The following is a 16,528-nucleotide window of genomic DNA, read 5'->3' as shown; positions in this document are numbered from 1 at the left end:
TGTTTTGCAATTTTATGATTCAGCACGGCTTGTAACATCCATGTAAATACGCTTTTAGAATTCATTAGCTTAGCTGCTGTTGTGGATGGACATATTATTGACTATCAAACGTGCCTTAACACTGTTTGATTCCAGGCTGATTGTGCAGTGAAGCTTCTCTATGCTGTAAGAAGCTGCCTTAACAAAATGGTATGAACCCTCATAACAACATTGTTTACCTCTGGCAAAAGACAGAGCATCCTTTATTCCATGTTGCTTTGTAGAGTTCAGCATGTTCTCGTTATAATGGAAGAAGCATTGCACTTTTTTTTTTGCTTTATTCTCCAAAGAAAATACACAGTAAATGTGCCTCCTGCTGAAATAAGCCATTGAAGGAGGGTGCGGGTGATTGTCTTGAACTCTTGAGAGGCCTCTGTAGCTTCTGTAGCTTTAGAAGGTAATTGTAGTAATTAGACATACTGAAAGATCTCGAGTCCAACAGTCTCTCAAGTCCCACTCTGTTGACAGAAATATGAACAGAGGTGTGGGTGATGCAAAGTCAACTGGGAAAAAATATAGAGCCAAATGCACTTGCAAATAAATTCATGTGCATGTGTATATTTCAATCTGCAAACAATAAACGTCAGAAAATAAAGGCACATAAAGTGCACTCAGAACGTGGAGGATTTAGGTTATTTTCTGTCTTTGTGTTACTCCTCTCTCCTCCTCTTCTCTCTCGTTTTGTCTGTATTTTCTTTTCTCTCTTTTGTTCCGCCGATCTGATTCTCTTTGCTCTTTTTGTCTGTCTCAAACAGACATACAGTCCTCAGCAGTGCCAAATGTCAATAGCTATATGTGCTCAGAGAACCAGCTGAGATGGCCCATCTTGTTATGATTGCAAATATTGATGGAGAGGGGAAATGTAGAATTGGACCCCCAACAATGACTACAGCAGATGTAGACGAGACTGAAGTTGGCTTTTCTTCACTTGGTGGACAAATGATGATTTTTCTCTTAATTGTCCAAGTTCAGTCTTTATTCTTTATCATGTACACGAATGCATCTTTCTGTGATTTTGACAAGTTTTAATAAACAAATTCAACTTGTACAACATGCACTTTTGCTGCAGTATCAACACAGTATGAAATGAAATTTGATCATGAAGTACTCATTCCTGTATGTGTTGGTAAGAACAGGCACACAGAATTACACCTTCTGATAACAGCTTCACCTGTTATCAGCGAAGGACAAAATGTTATCAGCTTGCATTGTGTTTTTCGGAATCATTTGAGGAGGATGTTGATGAACAAAACGTACAGTATCTATTGATTGGATCTACCGATTGGCTGTCTTGGCAGGTCTTGGACCAACAGGTTTTAGATTTTCTCATTTGTAGCAGCCGGCCTCCCAACCTTCCTCCTCACAACACCCTCGCTGTGTTTCTGTTGGGATCAGAATGCAAAGCTATTACACACTGGAGGGTTTGTCTCAATCACACTGAATGGCTATGAATTTTAAATGCGGGATTAGGGCCTACAGAGAAGCAGGCACATGGGGGGAGACTCAGTCAGTTGAGTGCTAATTTGGTCTTTAATTTTTTTTCTACAAACAGCTCTGGCAACACATTGTTAACAGGGAAGATGCATTGCTTGTGCTTTAGTCCTTCAGCTGCTCCCCCAAATCAAACCACAGCAGCAACAAATAGTCTCTCCAAAAGGAAATGATTTGACAATGATGAACACCCTATTTCCCAAATGAAAAAAACAACAGACCGCTCTTAGTCGGTTGCCTCAGTTGTTGGTCAGTCAGTCTAATAGTGGGAAATGTTGTCATTACAGTATAATGTTACATTTTAACCCAAGACACGCACTCATTCGATACTTATTACAGTTTTTCCGAATAGGAATCATGACCTGCATTTCCTGTCTGTTTTGGTGTGTTTTTCTGGTGATTGAAACCAAAATCATTCCTACATGTGTTTCCTAATGATTACTGATGGCGTAGGCCTGCTTCTGATTTCACTCATCAGAAATGCTCTAATGCTCTGCTTAGCTGGGAAGGTAAAGAGCAGGTCATCCAGTGAATCTCTGTACCTTTCACTGTTGTTTCAGGTGGAGATATGGACGACTCATCACCGTACGAGCCTGTAGCCCCCAATCATCACCCTGACGCTTTCCGCCTGGCCTCCATCTCTTCAGGTACCGCAGGCTAACTGAACATGCAGTGGTTGTGAGTTTAAATATTTGTTGTTGCAATGTAAGTTCCTTTGGGAGAAATAACCACGCTGAAGTCTGAGGAGCCTGTGTCTTCATCTTTCCTCGCAGGCTTTCCACCAGTCAACTGTCCTTGTCCATCGAATAAATCATGTGCTTATTGTTTGAGCTTGTGACATACGAGTAGTGTTTTGGCTTGTGAGGTAAACTGTATACTCTTTGTGTACTAACCCGTATTTTTTTGTAGCTATCGATTTGATTTTAGTTTGATTTCCTCTTTGGTTTACTAATTAATCAGCCCAGCACTCAGCAGTGGAGCTCTGGGCTCCATCATAGTATCACTAATCAATGGAGATCTTATTATAGGACACAGCTCCAGTGGTTAATGCAGTGCAGAGACACGAGTTGCGCAATAGGTGTGATTAGACACACATGCATGTCCATTGCGAGAGCTACAGGCTGTTGTCACTTGAAAGTTCAGTCATTTTCTTTCATGCAGTTTTGACAGATATTTCCGAAGGCATGTTCTCGTCTGTGTTCTTTCTTTTCTGTCTTTTTTGCCAAAAGCAGTCTACACTGAACACAGCGCATTTCTTCTTTTCTTTTGGCTGATGTATCTTGTTTTGTTTTATAACTGGGATGTGCAAGAAAGACACACTTTTTGCCTGATTCCCTTAGCTTGAACTCAGCAGTGTATCACTCCTTTCTTGTTTTTGATAATGCACTTGTTTGATGTATTAAAAGGAGGAGAGAGTACCAATGAATGTGAAAAAGTGCAGGCTTTGATTACTTTGGAGTTTTGAGAAATGGTGGCAAGCTGCCTTCCCTGGTTTAAGTGCACATTCATCTAGAAAGCATTCAGTAAACTGCATGCCTCTACCAAGACTAGAGAATCCTCAAAATTTGTTGTTTTATTGATCGGAAATGTCTAGAAATTGCACCTGGATTGGAGATCTGCATGAAATTATTTATAGTCATAAACAATCATGCTGAGTTTTATAAGGGATAAGGGGATTGGCTTAAAGTCAGTATTTAAAATATTAACTTTTAAGCCAGTTAGGAGTCAGGGCCACTTAGACTCCTACAGTTTATCCTTTTACTGCAATGCCAGTTGGTAACATGAAAGTAGAAAGAAAAGAAAGTAGAAAGTGACATATTTTGTCATTGGAGGGAACTCACTCCAACGAAATTTGTGCTCTGCATTTAACCCACCCAAGTGACGTGCACACACACACAGCAAACCCGGGGCAGTGGGCGACCGCGTGCAGCGCCCAGGGAGCAGTGGGGGTTAGGTACCTTGCTCAAGGGTACCTCAGCCATGGACACCGGTACGGGGAATCGAACCAGCGATCCACCGGTTACGGGTCCGACACCCTAACCGCTGATCCACGACTGCCCCCTGACATGCTGTCAAGTATTGCAAGTATTGATATAATGCAGTGAATCTTGTGTTTATAAGTTTGCAATATCAAAAACGGATAAAGAAATTTTCATTCTAAAGTGTTCTGAACTAAATTTGGTAAAAGCTGGTTGACATTTGTAAAACATTTGGCTTAAAAAGTGCAAACATTTTTGGATTGTTGGAAAATCTGTGTGAAGAAATATGCTTAGATAGAATCCGGTGCAGGAATCATGAGTGAAACGGTAAACTACACTCTAACTGGGCACAGTCTGCACCAAAAACAGTTTTGCTTTGGCAGATGGCCAACACTTCCAACATTTTATTGATGGATGTTTGCTAGTTTTGAGATGCGCCACTTGCTAACAGACAAGTGAGGTAATGATCAAAGAGGACAGATACTTAACTTTAACCCAGCACTGTACAAGTACAAGTGCCCTGGTAAAACAAGGAGCAGGGCACAGTGTACCTAGACATATTAAGATACAACAGGGGACTCATTACTGTATCCATTTTCCTTCAGCTACTTCCTCCATTCTCTCTAAGGTGAAATATTGGATTTGCTCTCTGAAATCTGTTTAGCCGGAAGCTTTCCTCATTATTTATCATTTCTGAGGACAGAGTAATTGATTGTGGCGCTGAAAGAAAACCACAGGCAAAACAGATAAGTAATTACACACTTGTTTTATGGAAATACTTCTCATTTCGATTACTAAACCACACAAAGGTATTCATAATCACGTCCATAAATGTTAAACTGCACGGAGCGCCAGGGAATATATGATATCTGGTTGGTTGATGAGAATGGGGGAATGTATACTCTCCAAGAGGAATTGTAGGAAATTGAAAAATAATCTCTGCTATTTTAAAGGTTTTTGTCTGGGAGGAAGATAAGGGACAGAAGTGTGATAGAAATGAAATAGAATTCTATACTACTGTATGCATTCACACTCTGAAGTTAAAAAGAAACAAGCCATGTGGAGACTCTGTTGCTGCAAAACGATTTCACACAGGCTTCTCCATCCAATAGGGCTGTGTAGTCTTTAGCCACTCATTTTTACATATCCTCAGACTGAAAATTTGTATGCACTGTACACACACACACACACACACAGAGGGAGACAAAGACAACGAGCACATTTAACTGTCCCTTTAGTGATGAAAGTATAGCCAAGGATGAATTCTTTAGGAAGAGGAGTGAATCCTGGCCATCCTGCCCTGGATTGGCTGACACTGTGCACTGGCATCAGCAGTGCTTCATCACCTCTGCGCTAAGCACAGTTGGATGCAGGGCCAGAGTGTCCTCGTCACTGTCAGTGTCTATCTTCCCACTGATCCTTTTGCTGTGAGGCAAAGTGTGGTCTCACAAGTCCTGCTCCTCCACCTCTGTGTGCCATGGATGGATATCACAGCTGCAGAGCGATAGCTAAACTTACCACCTTAAGCCCCTTTCACACTGGAGAAAAATCCCACTAACACCCGCCAACATCTGGCTTTTGTCTTCTGGTGGAAAGGTTACAATCTCCATTCATTCCCAGGTCACATGACTCTGCAGTGGTCACAGATATTTCTTAGCTCCAGTTGGAGTTTGAATGAAAGACTGAAGTAAAAGATATTGCAAGATTACCAGCGTAACATTGTTGCTGGCCTCCATGTTGATTTTTCCTGTTCCCTTCTTGCACTTTCATGAAATGACATTTCAGGGGAAAAAGTGCTTAATTACCTATTTTTAGTGGGTTTAGATGCGTTAAAAACACCTACATATTCAACTTAAGTGTAAAAAGGTTTGTGTTCTGAGAAGGTAGACTGCCTTCACTGTCACAAAAGAAGCATATTCCTGCTGTCAGCTCTGACAATGTGAAAAGATTTAGATCTATTGAAAGTAACTGGGTGAAGAAGCCACCCATCTTACCAGACTGACCAGAAAAATGGTTACTGACATGTTTCGCTGGTTGCCCAGCACAAGAAGCACTATTTTCCAGAGAGGAGATTTCCATAGGATTGCTCAGATTTTCCATAGGAATTTCCAAATGATTGCTTGTAAAGTGTAATTGTACACATAGCCCAGCTGACATTTGGCACAATTAGGTGTCACTGTCATCTGGGAGAAATTTGTTCCCCATCCTAGAAGAGCAGTGAAAGATTTCTGGCCCACTGACATGAGGGGCCCACTTTTCTACATTCTGCTGAGACAAGTTGGTTGCTGTCGGTTTTCTCCTGTGACCTGTGACACTTAAAACGTTGCTGTGTCATGCTGTCAGTATTAGGGCAGAGGGTTTCTGATGATGAAAATGATAGGTGGAGAGCAGAGGTGATACAGGGGGGCAAAAATATGAACAGGACATTACTGACACGTGATGCAAAGTGATGACCTCTCGTTACCAGCTAGTGAGACTGCTGTTGAACACACTGTGATACTCGTTTGGGAGTGCACAGTATAGTCATCACCCGCACCCATGCGCCTGTATCTGAAATATGGTGACAGTTACGTGCTGTATACTTGCAGTTCTCTTAAAACAGGCAGCGCTTTGTAGCAAGTCACCCTCATGAAAACTTAAAACTGCATTAATCACATTTTGTTTTACTGCCACTTCGAGGACACCCGTCGCATACGTCTCACGCAGTGTTAGTGAGACATGAGCTCAACAGGCAGCACTACATGTTACCCTAAACAGGATTAAAATCTTCAAGAATACAACTAAGTATGTCATTTCAGTCGCTGTAGAGGCACTGGGCAAGTGACTGTGTGAGAGAGAAAGAGATTAGACAAGTTTGGACCTTATTATCAGTGCCTGAGTTGTACTATCACAAGAACAGGAACAAAGAATATTGCAGCAAATTTAAATGATGTATATGAAATACACCTCACAGCTGCTGCAGCAACACAAAACCAGGGTACAAGTGAAAGTTTCAAGCTGTGCAACAACAGTATTGTTTCTGAAATGAGCTCTCAGCATGATGCTGTTTTATTTTTATTTTTACCTTACTGTTGCTTAGAGTTTTACTTTTACCCGAGTTCTATCCCTTTATGTTGGATGTATTTACGTCTTTGTTTTTAAGCTTGCAACAGGTCAATCTGGTGTATTTTGATTGAATCAGCCAATCATATACTACATATTGGATTATTTTTTTTCAAAGGAAAGACACTATATGGACAAAAGTATTGGGCCACCTGACCTTCACACCAACAGTGTTTTCTGTGGGAATTTTTTCCATGCATGCATTAGGGCATTTTTGAGGTCAGACACTGATGTTGGACAACAAGGCCCGGCTTGCAATCTCCATTCCAGTTCATCCCGAAGGTGTTGGATGGGGTTGAGGTCAGGGCTCTGTGCAGACCAGTCAAGTTCTTCCACACCAAACTCATCCAACCATGTCTTTATGGAGCTTTGCTTTGTTTACTGGAGCACAGTCATGCTGGAATAGAAAAGGGCCTTCAACAAACTATGCCACAGAACACAGCATAGCATAGCATTGTCCAAAATATCTTGGTATGCTGAAGCATTAAGGTTTCCCTTCGCTGGAAGTAAGAGGCTGAGCCCAACTCATGAAAAACAGCCCCATACCACACCTGAATTTAACAATAAAGAGGTCCCATCCATATAGTTAATTTTAATGTCCTCCGAACCATTTTCTAAAAACACCAAAATCTTGGATGAACTCCCATCCTTCCTAAACTAAAACTCTTGTCACTCTTGTGTATTGTTAATTTGAAGAAAGCTTCGACTTGGTCACTTAGCGAAAAGAAAGACACAACGTTAGCCTTTTGTCACTGGGAAAATCTTTATTAGCAAATGATAGGGAGTGCTGTGCGAGTGTTTCCCAGAGGAAATCTATTGATAATCAGTTCTCTACCCCAAACCCCTTTAGGTGCTGTAAGAATTGAGTACAATAAGTAATATTAATGGATATTTTTCCTGTTCTAATCAAATTGGACTAAACACCATTGGGAATCTAATAAAATCAAACCAAATGATGAAGCATGGAGATGCTGCATGAAGGCACATTTGTCTTGTTTACAGTCGCACACCTGCCAGTGGCAGACATCTCCTCACCAAGTCTAGTTGTTTCAGAAAATTAATTGCTTTTGGTGCCTGATTTAGTCCCGCAAGTTTGTTTGATGCATGCAGAAACTTTCGGCTGATGTCTGTAGCTTATTAATTTTTATTTATTGATTAGTTGTTTGGTCAATAAAATATCAGAAAATAATAAAAAAATTCTCATCACACTCTGTAATTTCATGATATTTAGTTTATTATCATGGAAAACTTTACACCTGAAAGGCTGCTAAAAGAAAATGTTTGGCATTTTTGCCTTCATGCAAAGCCCCCCCTTCCTGGCTCTGTTCATTGAACTTCAGTTCCAGTTGCTCTGCATGTCAATAGTCATCTACTCAAATCAATAAGACACCCTGTATGAAGGCTGTGGGTGAGCCCACAATACACCAGGACTTATCAAAGCCCAAATGAATCCCATATTACATATGGCATAAGGCATATCATTGACTGTAATTGTTAATACGCTCCGTGTTAAATTTATTCTGTTCTCTTGACCCAGCACTGAGCTAATTAACTTATTAGGAGCAGAGGGCAGCGCAGATTCCTGCATTCATAAGTTCCCTGCAGGAATAAAGTTAACATCTCTTAGTTAGACCTTCTAACTCTCAGCGCTAAGCCTCTCACCTCTCAGCTCAGTGTGCCCACCATCCAATTAAATCCAGAAAGCTGTTCCTACAGCTGGGAGAAAAGGACCAGTGCAACAGTCGTGCTCAGCATGTTGTGGAAATGTTTGACATTTTCACATTGTCCTCATAACAATTACAATTACTTAGGCAAACACCAAGATCTGTTGTCTTTGCATGTGTTTAGAAAGGTTTCATGCTTACTGAAAGTCTGGGTGGACCTTTGCGGGTGCAAGATTTGTTTCGTGTATTCCTGTGATTGCCTGCATTACTTTGTTTCTATGCCTGCATTATTCTGTGTGAACTTTCTAATCAGTTTACCCTTAGACCAGCCTTAGCTTGTCTCTTTCTGTGGGTCACTTATTGAGAGTTGAAGCTCACTTATCAGAGACCCTTTGAAACAGTCAGCATTTTCCGAACAAGTTTGAGTTAACCAGCTGTGTGTTATTTTAGGGAGTTCATTTGTTTAGATATTCCTCACTTGCATGCTAGTGATGAACAATAAAGCAGATTATTGATACAATGTTGTGATGGTTAACGTGAAATGGACATCTTGTTAGGTTATTTCAGTTATGCATTGCAATTAGTGATGCCTGAAGGAGTTCAACAGCATGCATATTAAGACTGAGGGGGCCACTGGGGACCCTCAAGCTTTGGATTTCACCAGGAAGTTCAACTTAAAGGCATAAACAGCTAAAACATTTAGAAGTGTGTTTACAATTATTTAAAATTCCTTTGGATACCCTTTCCCCACCTCCGCACACACACACACATTTATTCTCACATACAAATATTTAGTCTTCCTTCATTCCCCTCACTTTTTCCCACCCGCATGCTGGTTCATTTTTCAGCAATCATTTCCTGCTCAAAACAAAACACAGTTGCTCCCTGAGAACGGAGGATTTTATGAACTCCGCTGGTCTTCCTCTGATGACGTCTCTGTGTGTAACTTGCTCAGTAAGGCTTAGGGAGATGATGTTGTAGATCCAATGCGCCCTCTTCCTTCCCTCCGGAAACCCTGCTGCAGCACAGAGTGCAGAGCTAATGACTGATGAGCCCTTTGACACGGAAATGCTTGACATGCTCCTCGGGGTCCGGACTAAAGACTTCCCTAACAAGCTCTTGCACACTCACCCAGGGCCATATTAAATCCAAACTTTGGCACCTTTCCTAATTACTGAGAACATACCCAGAGCCAAAAGCCTCTTCGTAACCTGGGCTGAACTCCCCTCTGCAGGGCAACATCCCTTGAGTATGGGATGATATATGAAATGCAGAATTCAAATTAGGCTGAGGGAGAGCAATTACTGGGAAAAGAAGATCCCTTTCTCTTTGGGGGGGAAAAGCATCACAATCCAAACGCTGTATACATGAGCGTTTTATCCGCTGCTTCTCATTCGTATGTGCACTGTCCACCTCCCTCACCTCCCTCTCTGTCTTCTTATCATCCCTTTTCTTATTTCTCACTGGAACACAGGTCTTAGGTAATTTCCAGTTACTCTCCATCTGCCTCTGATCTCTTACCTTTCAGCCTCTCTCTCTCGTGTATTTCTCTTTATTCCTTTCTCTCTTTTTCTGGATCTCCCTGCGTGTACTATATGCGTTGAAAGAATAGATTGTTATTTCCACTACATTGGCATCAGTGGGGTCTAATTTATGATGTTCACATTGCAGAGAGACCTATTAAAAGCCTTTTTACAGTCAAACAGGAGGATCACCTAAAGCAGTGTCGATATTTTAACTGCTGTTGACACAAATGCTACAAAGCCACGTTTTCTGATGAGACAGCTTTGAGTAAACAACATAAGACAACTTAAAATTCTTTGTGATCTCACGTTTTCTATTTCATTATTGATTTAATTGTTATGTCTTGTGTTTAGGTTATGTTTTGTCTTTTGATTTTTGATCCATGTGTCATGTTTCATGTGTGTCTTGCGTTTCCATGTGTTATGTTCCAGGTTTTTGTCATGTCCTGTTTTATTTTGAAAGTGTCACTTCCCCTGTGTGTCTCTGTTTCATGTAGCTTTGCTTTTGTTTATTCTGATTGCTTTCTCCCTGCTAATGTGTTTCACCTGTGTCTCATTGTCTTGTCTATTTAGTCCTTGTCTTCCCAGTCACTCTTTGTTGGATTGTTGTATTGTCTCTATGCCTCCATGCCAGGTCTTTTATGTCTTGCTTTGCCACGCCATGATTCTTGCCACAGTTTTTTGTTGATCCCTTTCCACAGAAAGTGTGAGCCTTTTTGAGTTAAGATTAAATTAAAGAACACTATTTTGTTCTTTACTATTCTGTCTCACCTCCCTGCCTTTTGACTCTGCATCGGAGTCCAACCCTCTGCGTCAGCGACGCTGCTCCCTTTTGACATTAATGTGCCACATTGCACCACATGCACATGTAAAATATTCGTATTCATCTATTCGACAGTCAACATGTACCAAAATATGGGGAAGAAACACTATGATTTTTCCTGCACTGATTGTTCTGCGTTTATTACATCCATTAATCAGTCAGCCTCCCACCCACCTGTCTATCTGTTCATTCAGTCAGCCATCAGCTTGCTTGCTCATTAATGTATGTACAGCCTGCAAGGTGCGTTAATAGATATGTGTAAACTATTGTGACGCTTAGAGCTGTTGATTGTGCTGCTGATGGGCTGGGTTAATTACTGCGAGCAAAAGAGTCGCACATCTTTCCTGAATTAGACTGGATTAATTGAAAGCTCTCCAGCATGTCTCTGTAAGTGGCTGTCCAATCTGTTAGTGTGTGTCCTCGCACTTCATCTCTCTGTCATGATCGGCTGCTGTTATCAACAGCTCAAGTCTCCTCTCCACTCTTAAAGCTTTTTCCATTTTTATACGTCTCGTATCATTAGCTTATCAACCCCTCTCTCCTCACATTAGAGCAGAATATGTTTGTTGAAAACCTTCATTGTAATGCACTTGGAAAGTCAATTATAACTCTGTAACACAATACCGCACATTTCCCCTCCCATCTCTACTTTTGTGCTTCCTTCCTCTTCCACCTCTGCTCTTGCTGTCATCCTGTTTGTGTGTAAGCACGTCAGAGCCATCATGTGGGCTTTGTGTCTTATGTTCACCCCAGGACTTTTTTTTGGGTTAAGCACCAAATTCAATCTCAGCTCCCCAATCAGAGGTAGGAAAAACCCGTCCATAACTGCAGCCTGAAAAGCTGCTTCAGCCCTGCTTGGTCAGATAAATCTTAGTAGCTCATCCTTCCCCAATACTCTTTTCATCCTGGACCCCCCAGTGGCCCACATTAGAGCCTGCAGATGGCCCGGGGAGATTTAGGAGCTGCAATCCATCAATGTAATGTAGCCCGAACCACTGGACAGCCGCCCTGCTAACCTCTCCTCCAGCTGGACCGTACCACCCCCCCTTTCAGGCCCGCTTCAGCCAAGCTTGGCCCACTTTAGCAAAACTTTGGCCCTGCTTTAGCCTCTTTGTACCCAGTGCAAAAGTCGTCTCCCTGTCTGACTCTTTGTGATCAAAGATCAACCAAGCCGCTCCACCTTGACAAGGTCAACTGATGAACTCATCCTGCCTACAAGTTTTGATTTTTTTTCCACTGTTGCATAAGCGAGGAAATGATCTGAGCACAATTCTGCCTGCCTTTTAGTCACTTACACCAACAAGATTGAGTTTGTTGTACTGCCAGACATCTGTTGTTATCCTGTCCCCAAAGAGAGTGCAAGGATAAACAAGTTTCATTTGATGACACAATGATGTCTATGTTTAATAAGAGACATAAAAGTTAATGCTCTTATTATTCCAGCAGAGAAGTTCTCCCTGGTGGCCTGAGACACAACACTAAAAAAAGAGTAGTTTCTACATTTACTGAACTCATAACATGTCTTATAACACACTGCCTGTTTATCACAACGCCTGCAACATTTAACCTTGATACATCTGAATGAAAACCTCGGTTAACAGGAAGATTAAGGGTGCTTTCCTTTTTCTGTGATGAGCTCCTGATATTCCTCCCCTGCTGTTCTTCAGTGCCAGTGACTTTTGCTTTATCCGACGTGATCTGAAATCACAATCATTAATTTTGGGGGTTTCCTTATTTTTTTCCCATGTTGTGATGTGATGTGTCCTAAGTATCCCCATTTTTAGGATTGATAACGTGCGATGCAGCACTTGGAAACACTACAGGATCCCCAGCACACTCCTCTAAAATAAATGGTCTTCCTGCTCCAGGCTGTCTGATAGACACAGAGTGAGATTGGTTCTGTTGAATAAGAGATGAATCTCTCTGGGTGTCACCATGCTGCTGCGACCTCCGAAATATCATTATCTACAGGGGAGGGAGGTTAACTTCTCTAATATAGCCTGAATACAAGAGAGGAATGCCACAAGTGAGCATGATCTTGCTTTATTACCGGTACGTGTCAGAACAAGGTGTGGTTTGATACTGCTGCTGTAGTATATGCAGTGTCTCTGAACACACACCTAATGTTGTATGTTTTCCACAAATACGATGCACAGCCTAAGAGGTAATTGCAATGTTTCAGTTTTTGATTACACTGGGAAAAAAAACGTAACAAGGGAACTTAATCTTGTACTTGAACCATCCAATAAGTGGATCATACAGCAGAGTGTGTAATACAGCGTGGAGTCTTTGCCAAGTCCTTGAGTTTAGCAAGCTTTGGGCAGACCTTACAGTATTTATTGTTGTTTCAAAATGACCAGCATTCACATCACATACTTGTCAATATTTTCCTCTTTGCTTTACATTATTTCCATAAAACGAATTAAAAAATTGTGTTTACTTCATTATGAAATAACAACAATGTATCTAAATGAATGTTATTTGTGTTAAATCCTATGGCGACTTGATAATGGACTAATATTATGAGGATCACATCATAGTATTACCTGAAAAGGAATAATTTATTAACATCCAATTTGGAATCACAGCTTAATTAATTCATAATTCACTCAAGGTCTGAAACAGACTAAATCAATAATTCAGTTAGAGTGGATGTGGGCTTGCTGCAGGCTTTCTTCCCTTAGCTTACTGTTGATTGGTGAAACAGAAAAGCACGGATGATATTGAAGAGCCTCATTCAGCGCTCAAGTCTAACATTTGCAATGAAAGGATTATTGTTTTATTTGTTGCTCATACCTTTCAGCCAAGCCCACTGTAAACTCTATCAGATTGATGATGTTGAGTAAGAGGATCAATGGAAAGGTTTTTATCCTTCTGGTGTGAATTTATTTGATCCCGGTTGTGTTGCACAAAGGCTAGCGTTGTAGGTTCGATCTATTCATCCCTTTTTGAAAATACATTAAATGAGACTGATAAAAAGACTGTTTCAAGTGTATCAATTAATTGCAAGGGTCCAAGTGCTTTACCTGTGAAGTCTTTTCTTCCTTTGACCTAAAGTCACAGAGTTCTCTCCCTCTCCTCTTTGTGTTCACTGTCAGGGATGCACACAGTGGCTCCGAAAGGTTTCCAATGTCTCGACCCAGAGAGAAACTGCAACCCCTGTCTTGATGCAGCCAAAGCCTGCAACCTCAATGGCAGCTGCAAGAGGCAACGTTCCGCCTACATCGCCACCTGCAGCAAAGAGGACCCCAACAAGGGCGAAACCTGCAGCAAGAAGCGCTGCCACAAAGCGCTGAGGTTGTTCCTGGACCGTGTGCCCCCTGAGTTCAGCCACCGGCTTCTCTTCTGCCCCTGCCAGAGTGTGGGTTGTGCAGAACGACGCAGGCAGACAATTGTGCCTGATTGCTCCTATAAAGATAAGGAGAAACCCAACTGTCTGGAGCTACAGAAGGTCTGCCGCCAGGACCCTCTCTGCAGGTGAAGGAAAGAGAAATGGTGGGGCAGGAGTGGGGCTTTGGGATCTAGAGGGTAAATGAACAGTAAATGAATAGTGTTTTAGTGTTTCCCGTTTTATTTGTGAGGCTGTGGTGGGTGGACGTACAAGAACAAGCGTACATACAAGAAGAGCGGTGGTGTCCGTGTAGGTTCTCAGTCATCCAGGTCATGGTAGTTAAAGTGCTTGAAGCGAAGGCAACTGGATTGTCTTTTAGGTTGAAGAATACATTTCACCTCTCATTTGAAAGACTTCTTCGGTTCTAAAATTGAGAGTCCCAAGTGTTTGCCTAAAAGAAAATCCATTGCCTTCACTTGTAGCACTTTGACTAAGAAGAGAGGTCTGTAAAGAACTCTTGTAAACAAGTTGGTGCACTAGTGAACAATTTATTTGTAAACAAATTGTACAGATATGAATGGCGATGACATGACGATAAAGTCACACCCACAGCATGGTGAACGAGATGGAGCTTACGTGATGAACTTTATCCACAGGTGCTGAAGATTGTTGTCAAACCTGCTAGTAATAATATTACAATAGATAGTTAGCTAGTTAAATACTTAACTTGGCTAACATTTGATTAGTCATCAATGACAACTTCTGTAGTAAAATAATCTGTTTAAAGTTGTGCATTGATAAAGATAAATTTCTGTTTGAACTAGTTGATATCTGCAGGGGCTCTGACTGACACCATTACTTTGCTAAAGCAATGGGGTGAAACACAACCACAGAGATCCTTTATGCTACTGTGAGAAGTATGGAAAAATATTCATTCATTTTGAAATGATGCTGGGACAAATTAGTCCAGGTAATTAATGGGAAACACTGATGTGCATGCATGTCTGTGTGCAGGATTGTTGTTTGATGGACAGATCTTAGTGTTGTGCGTATGAGACGAGCTCCCACCAAACACATCTGAAGATTCATTATCATCTTCTTATATTCATGGAAAATGAGAAAAATGAAAATTGAATCCGTGCATTAGAGAGAGTTCCTGTTTGATTGTACTTGCCCCCCTCCGCTGGCATCCTGAAGTTATATATTTCTGTGCTGTAACTTTGCCAGTGAAGTAATTAGAGTTTTAGAGAAGCTGTGGCTATTAGATGGAAGATGAAGATGTGAGGCTAAGTTGAAGGGACAACGCTCAATTAAGCTGAACAAAACATTAGTGGATCACGTTGGCTGCATGGTGCCTCTATTGGATTCAAGCAGCCGGATTCAATTCACACCTACCCAGCCGTGACATGTTTCCTTGTGTTAGTGCTGCTGAGAGCAGGTGAAACACAGCGGTTGTACTATCTGCCAAATCAGCTGTCAAGATCCTTTTACCCCCAAGACCATGTGCTGTGTTTGGCCATCAATAAGCCACATATCCAGCCAGGTGAAGGAGATATGCTCTGCGTTCAGCAGACTAATAGCATAAAAAAATGTGTGAAATTCAAACAATTTAAAATCTCATTTATGAGCCTAATGGAGTTCGACCAAGCATTAGACCCTTGAAAGCTTACTACTAAAAATAATACCCATGATTTGAGATATTATTAGAAGGGGAAATTTTTGGTAACTTCATCATGTCTCATTGTGACAGATGACTAGGCAGTCAGTCACAAGTCTTGGCTCCAAGTGGCCTGTCCAACCTCCCTAGTCAAGGAAGATGAGCGCACCTTCTCTGGTTCGTTAACTGCAGCAACTGGCTGAAAATTAGAGCTGCTTCTTCTTTGGGAAATTACTTTCAATTATTGTCAATGTTTGCTTCAAAGTGACAAGTTTGGGATAAATGTGGTTAGGTTTTTGTGGCAGACAAAATAAGCAGTATGTTGTAGAAAAAGACTTGAAACAAATTTAAACAGTGTATCGGCTCAATCTTGTGCACTAAATGAATAATATATCGCACAATATATCATCAAAAGCAGTAATCTAAGTGTCAAAACATTTTGTACCACTTTTGCGTTGCTTGTAGTTTGGCTCTCTTTTGAACAACATTTGCTTCCGTAAGGAGTGAAATGGATTTACAGTCACATGGAATTCACATTAGTGTTGCTAGCCATACACAATGATTTCTTGTGGGAAGTATATCTATGGTGCATCACATTTATCCTGTTTCCATGGAGGTTAGCAGCTGTCAAGGCTGGGTGTTAATGGCAAAAACCCAATTCCTCTCCACCAACACTATATCCAACCGCCATGCTGCTAAAATAGGGAAGCTCTATCACCTCTTCCCCGATTTATGATTGTCTTAATAATTACCTGCTTGCCTGCATTGTGTAATCTGTTTTCAGGCTGAGTGGCTTTCTTTGACCTTTAGGCCTTCAGGTGTCTGCTGTGCACCTCCTTACTGAGAAAGATGAAATAGAACGTTAAAGCTCATTATCTGTGGCTGGGTAATGCCCCCCTGAGGTCAACAGCTCGATGAG

At 41.3% G+C, this 16,528-nt stretch overlaps 1 protein-coding gene across 2 annotated transcripts in view; it reads left to right on the top strand.

Annotated features, from left to right (window-relative positions):
- Window positions 1-16,528, top strand: part of LOC124058152 (GDNF family receptor alpha-2-like) — a 47,380-nt gene that overhangs the window by 11,496 nt on the left and 19,356 nt on the right. For both annotated transcript variants that reach the window (XR_006843218.1, XM_046387099.1), the window contains 2 exons: window positions 2,091-2,177; window positions 13,720-14,098. Coding sequence is in view for 1 of the 2 variants with exons in the window: in XM_046387099.1 (XP_046243055.1) it covers window positions 2,091-2,177; window positions 13,720-14,098 (466 nt within the window). In the remaining variant the exon portion in view is untranslated. The remainder of the gene's footprint in view (window positions 1-2,090; window positions 2,178-13,719; window positions 14,099-16,528) is intronic.

Source organism: Scatophagus argus, chromosome 4, assembly GCF_020382885.2.
Source record: "Scatophagus argus isolate fScaArg1 chromosome 4, fScaArg1.pri, whole genome shotgun sequence".
In the NCBI taxonomy this organism is placed as follows: Eukaryota; Metazoa; Chordata; class Actinopteri; family Scatophagidae; genus Scatophagus; species Scatophagus argus.
This window is presented reverse-complemented; position numbering and strand designations above follow the sequence as displayed.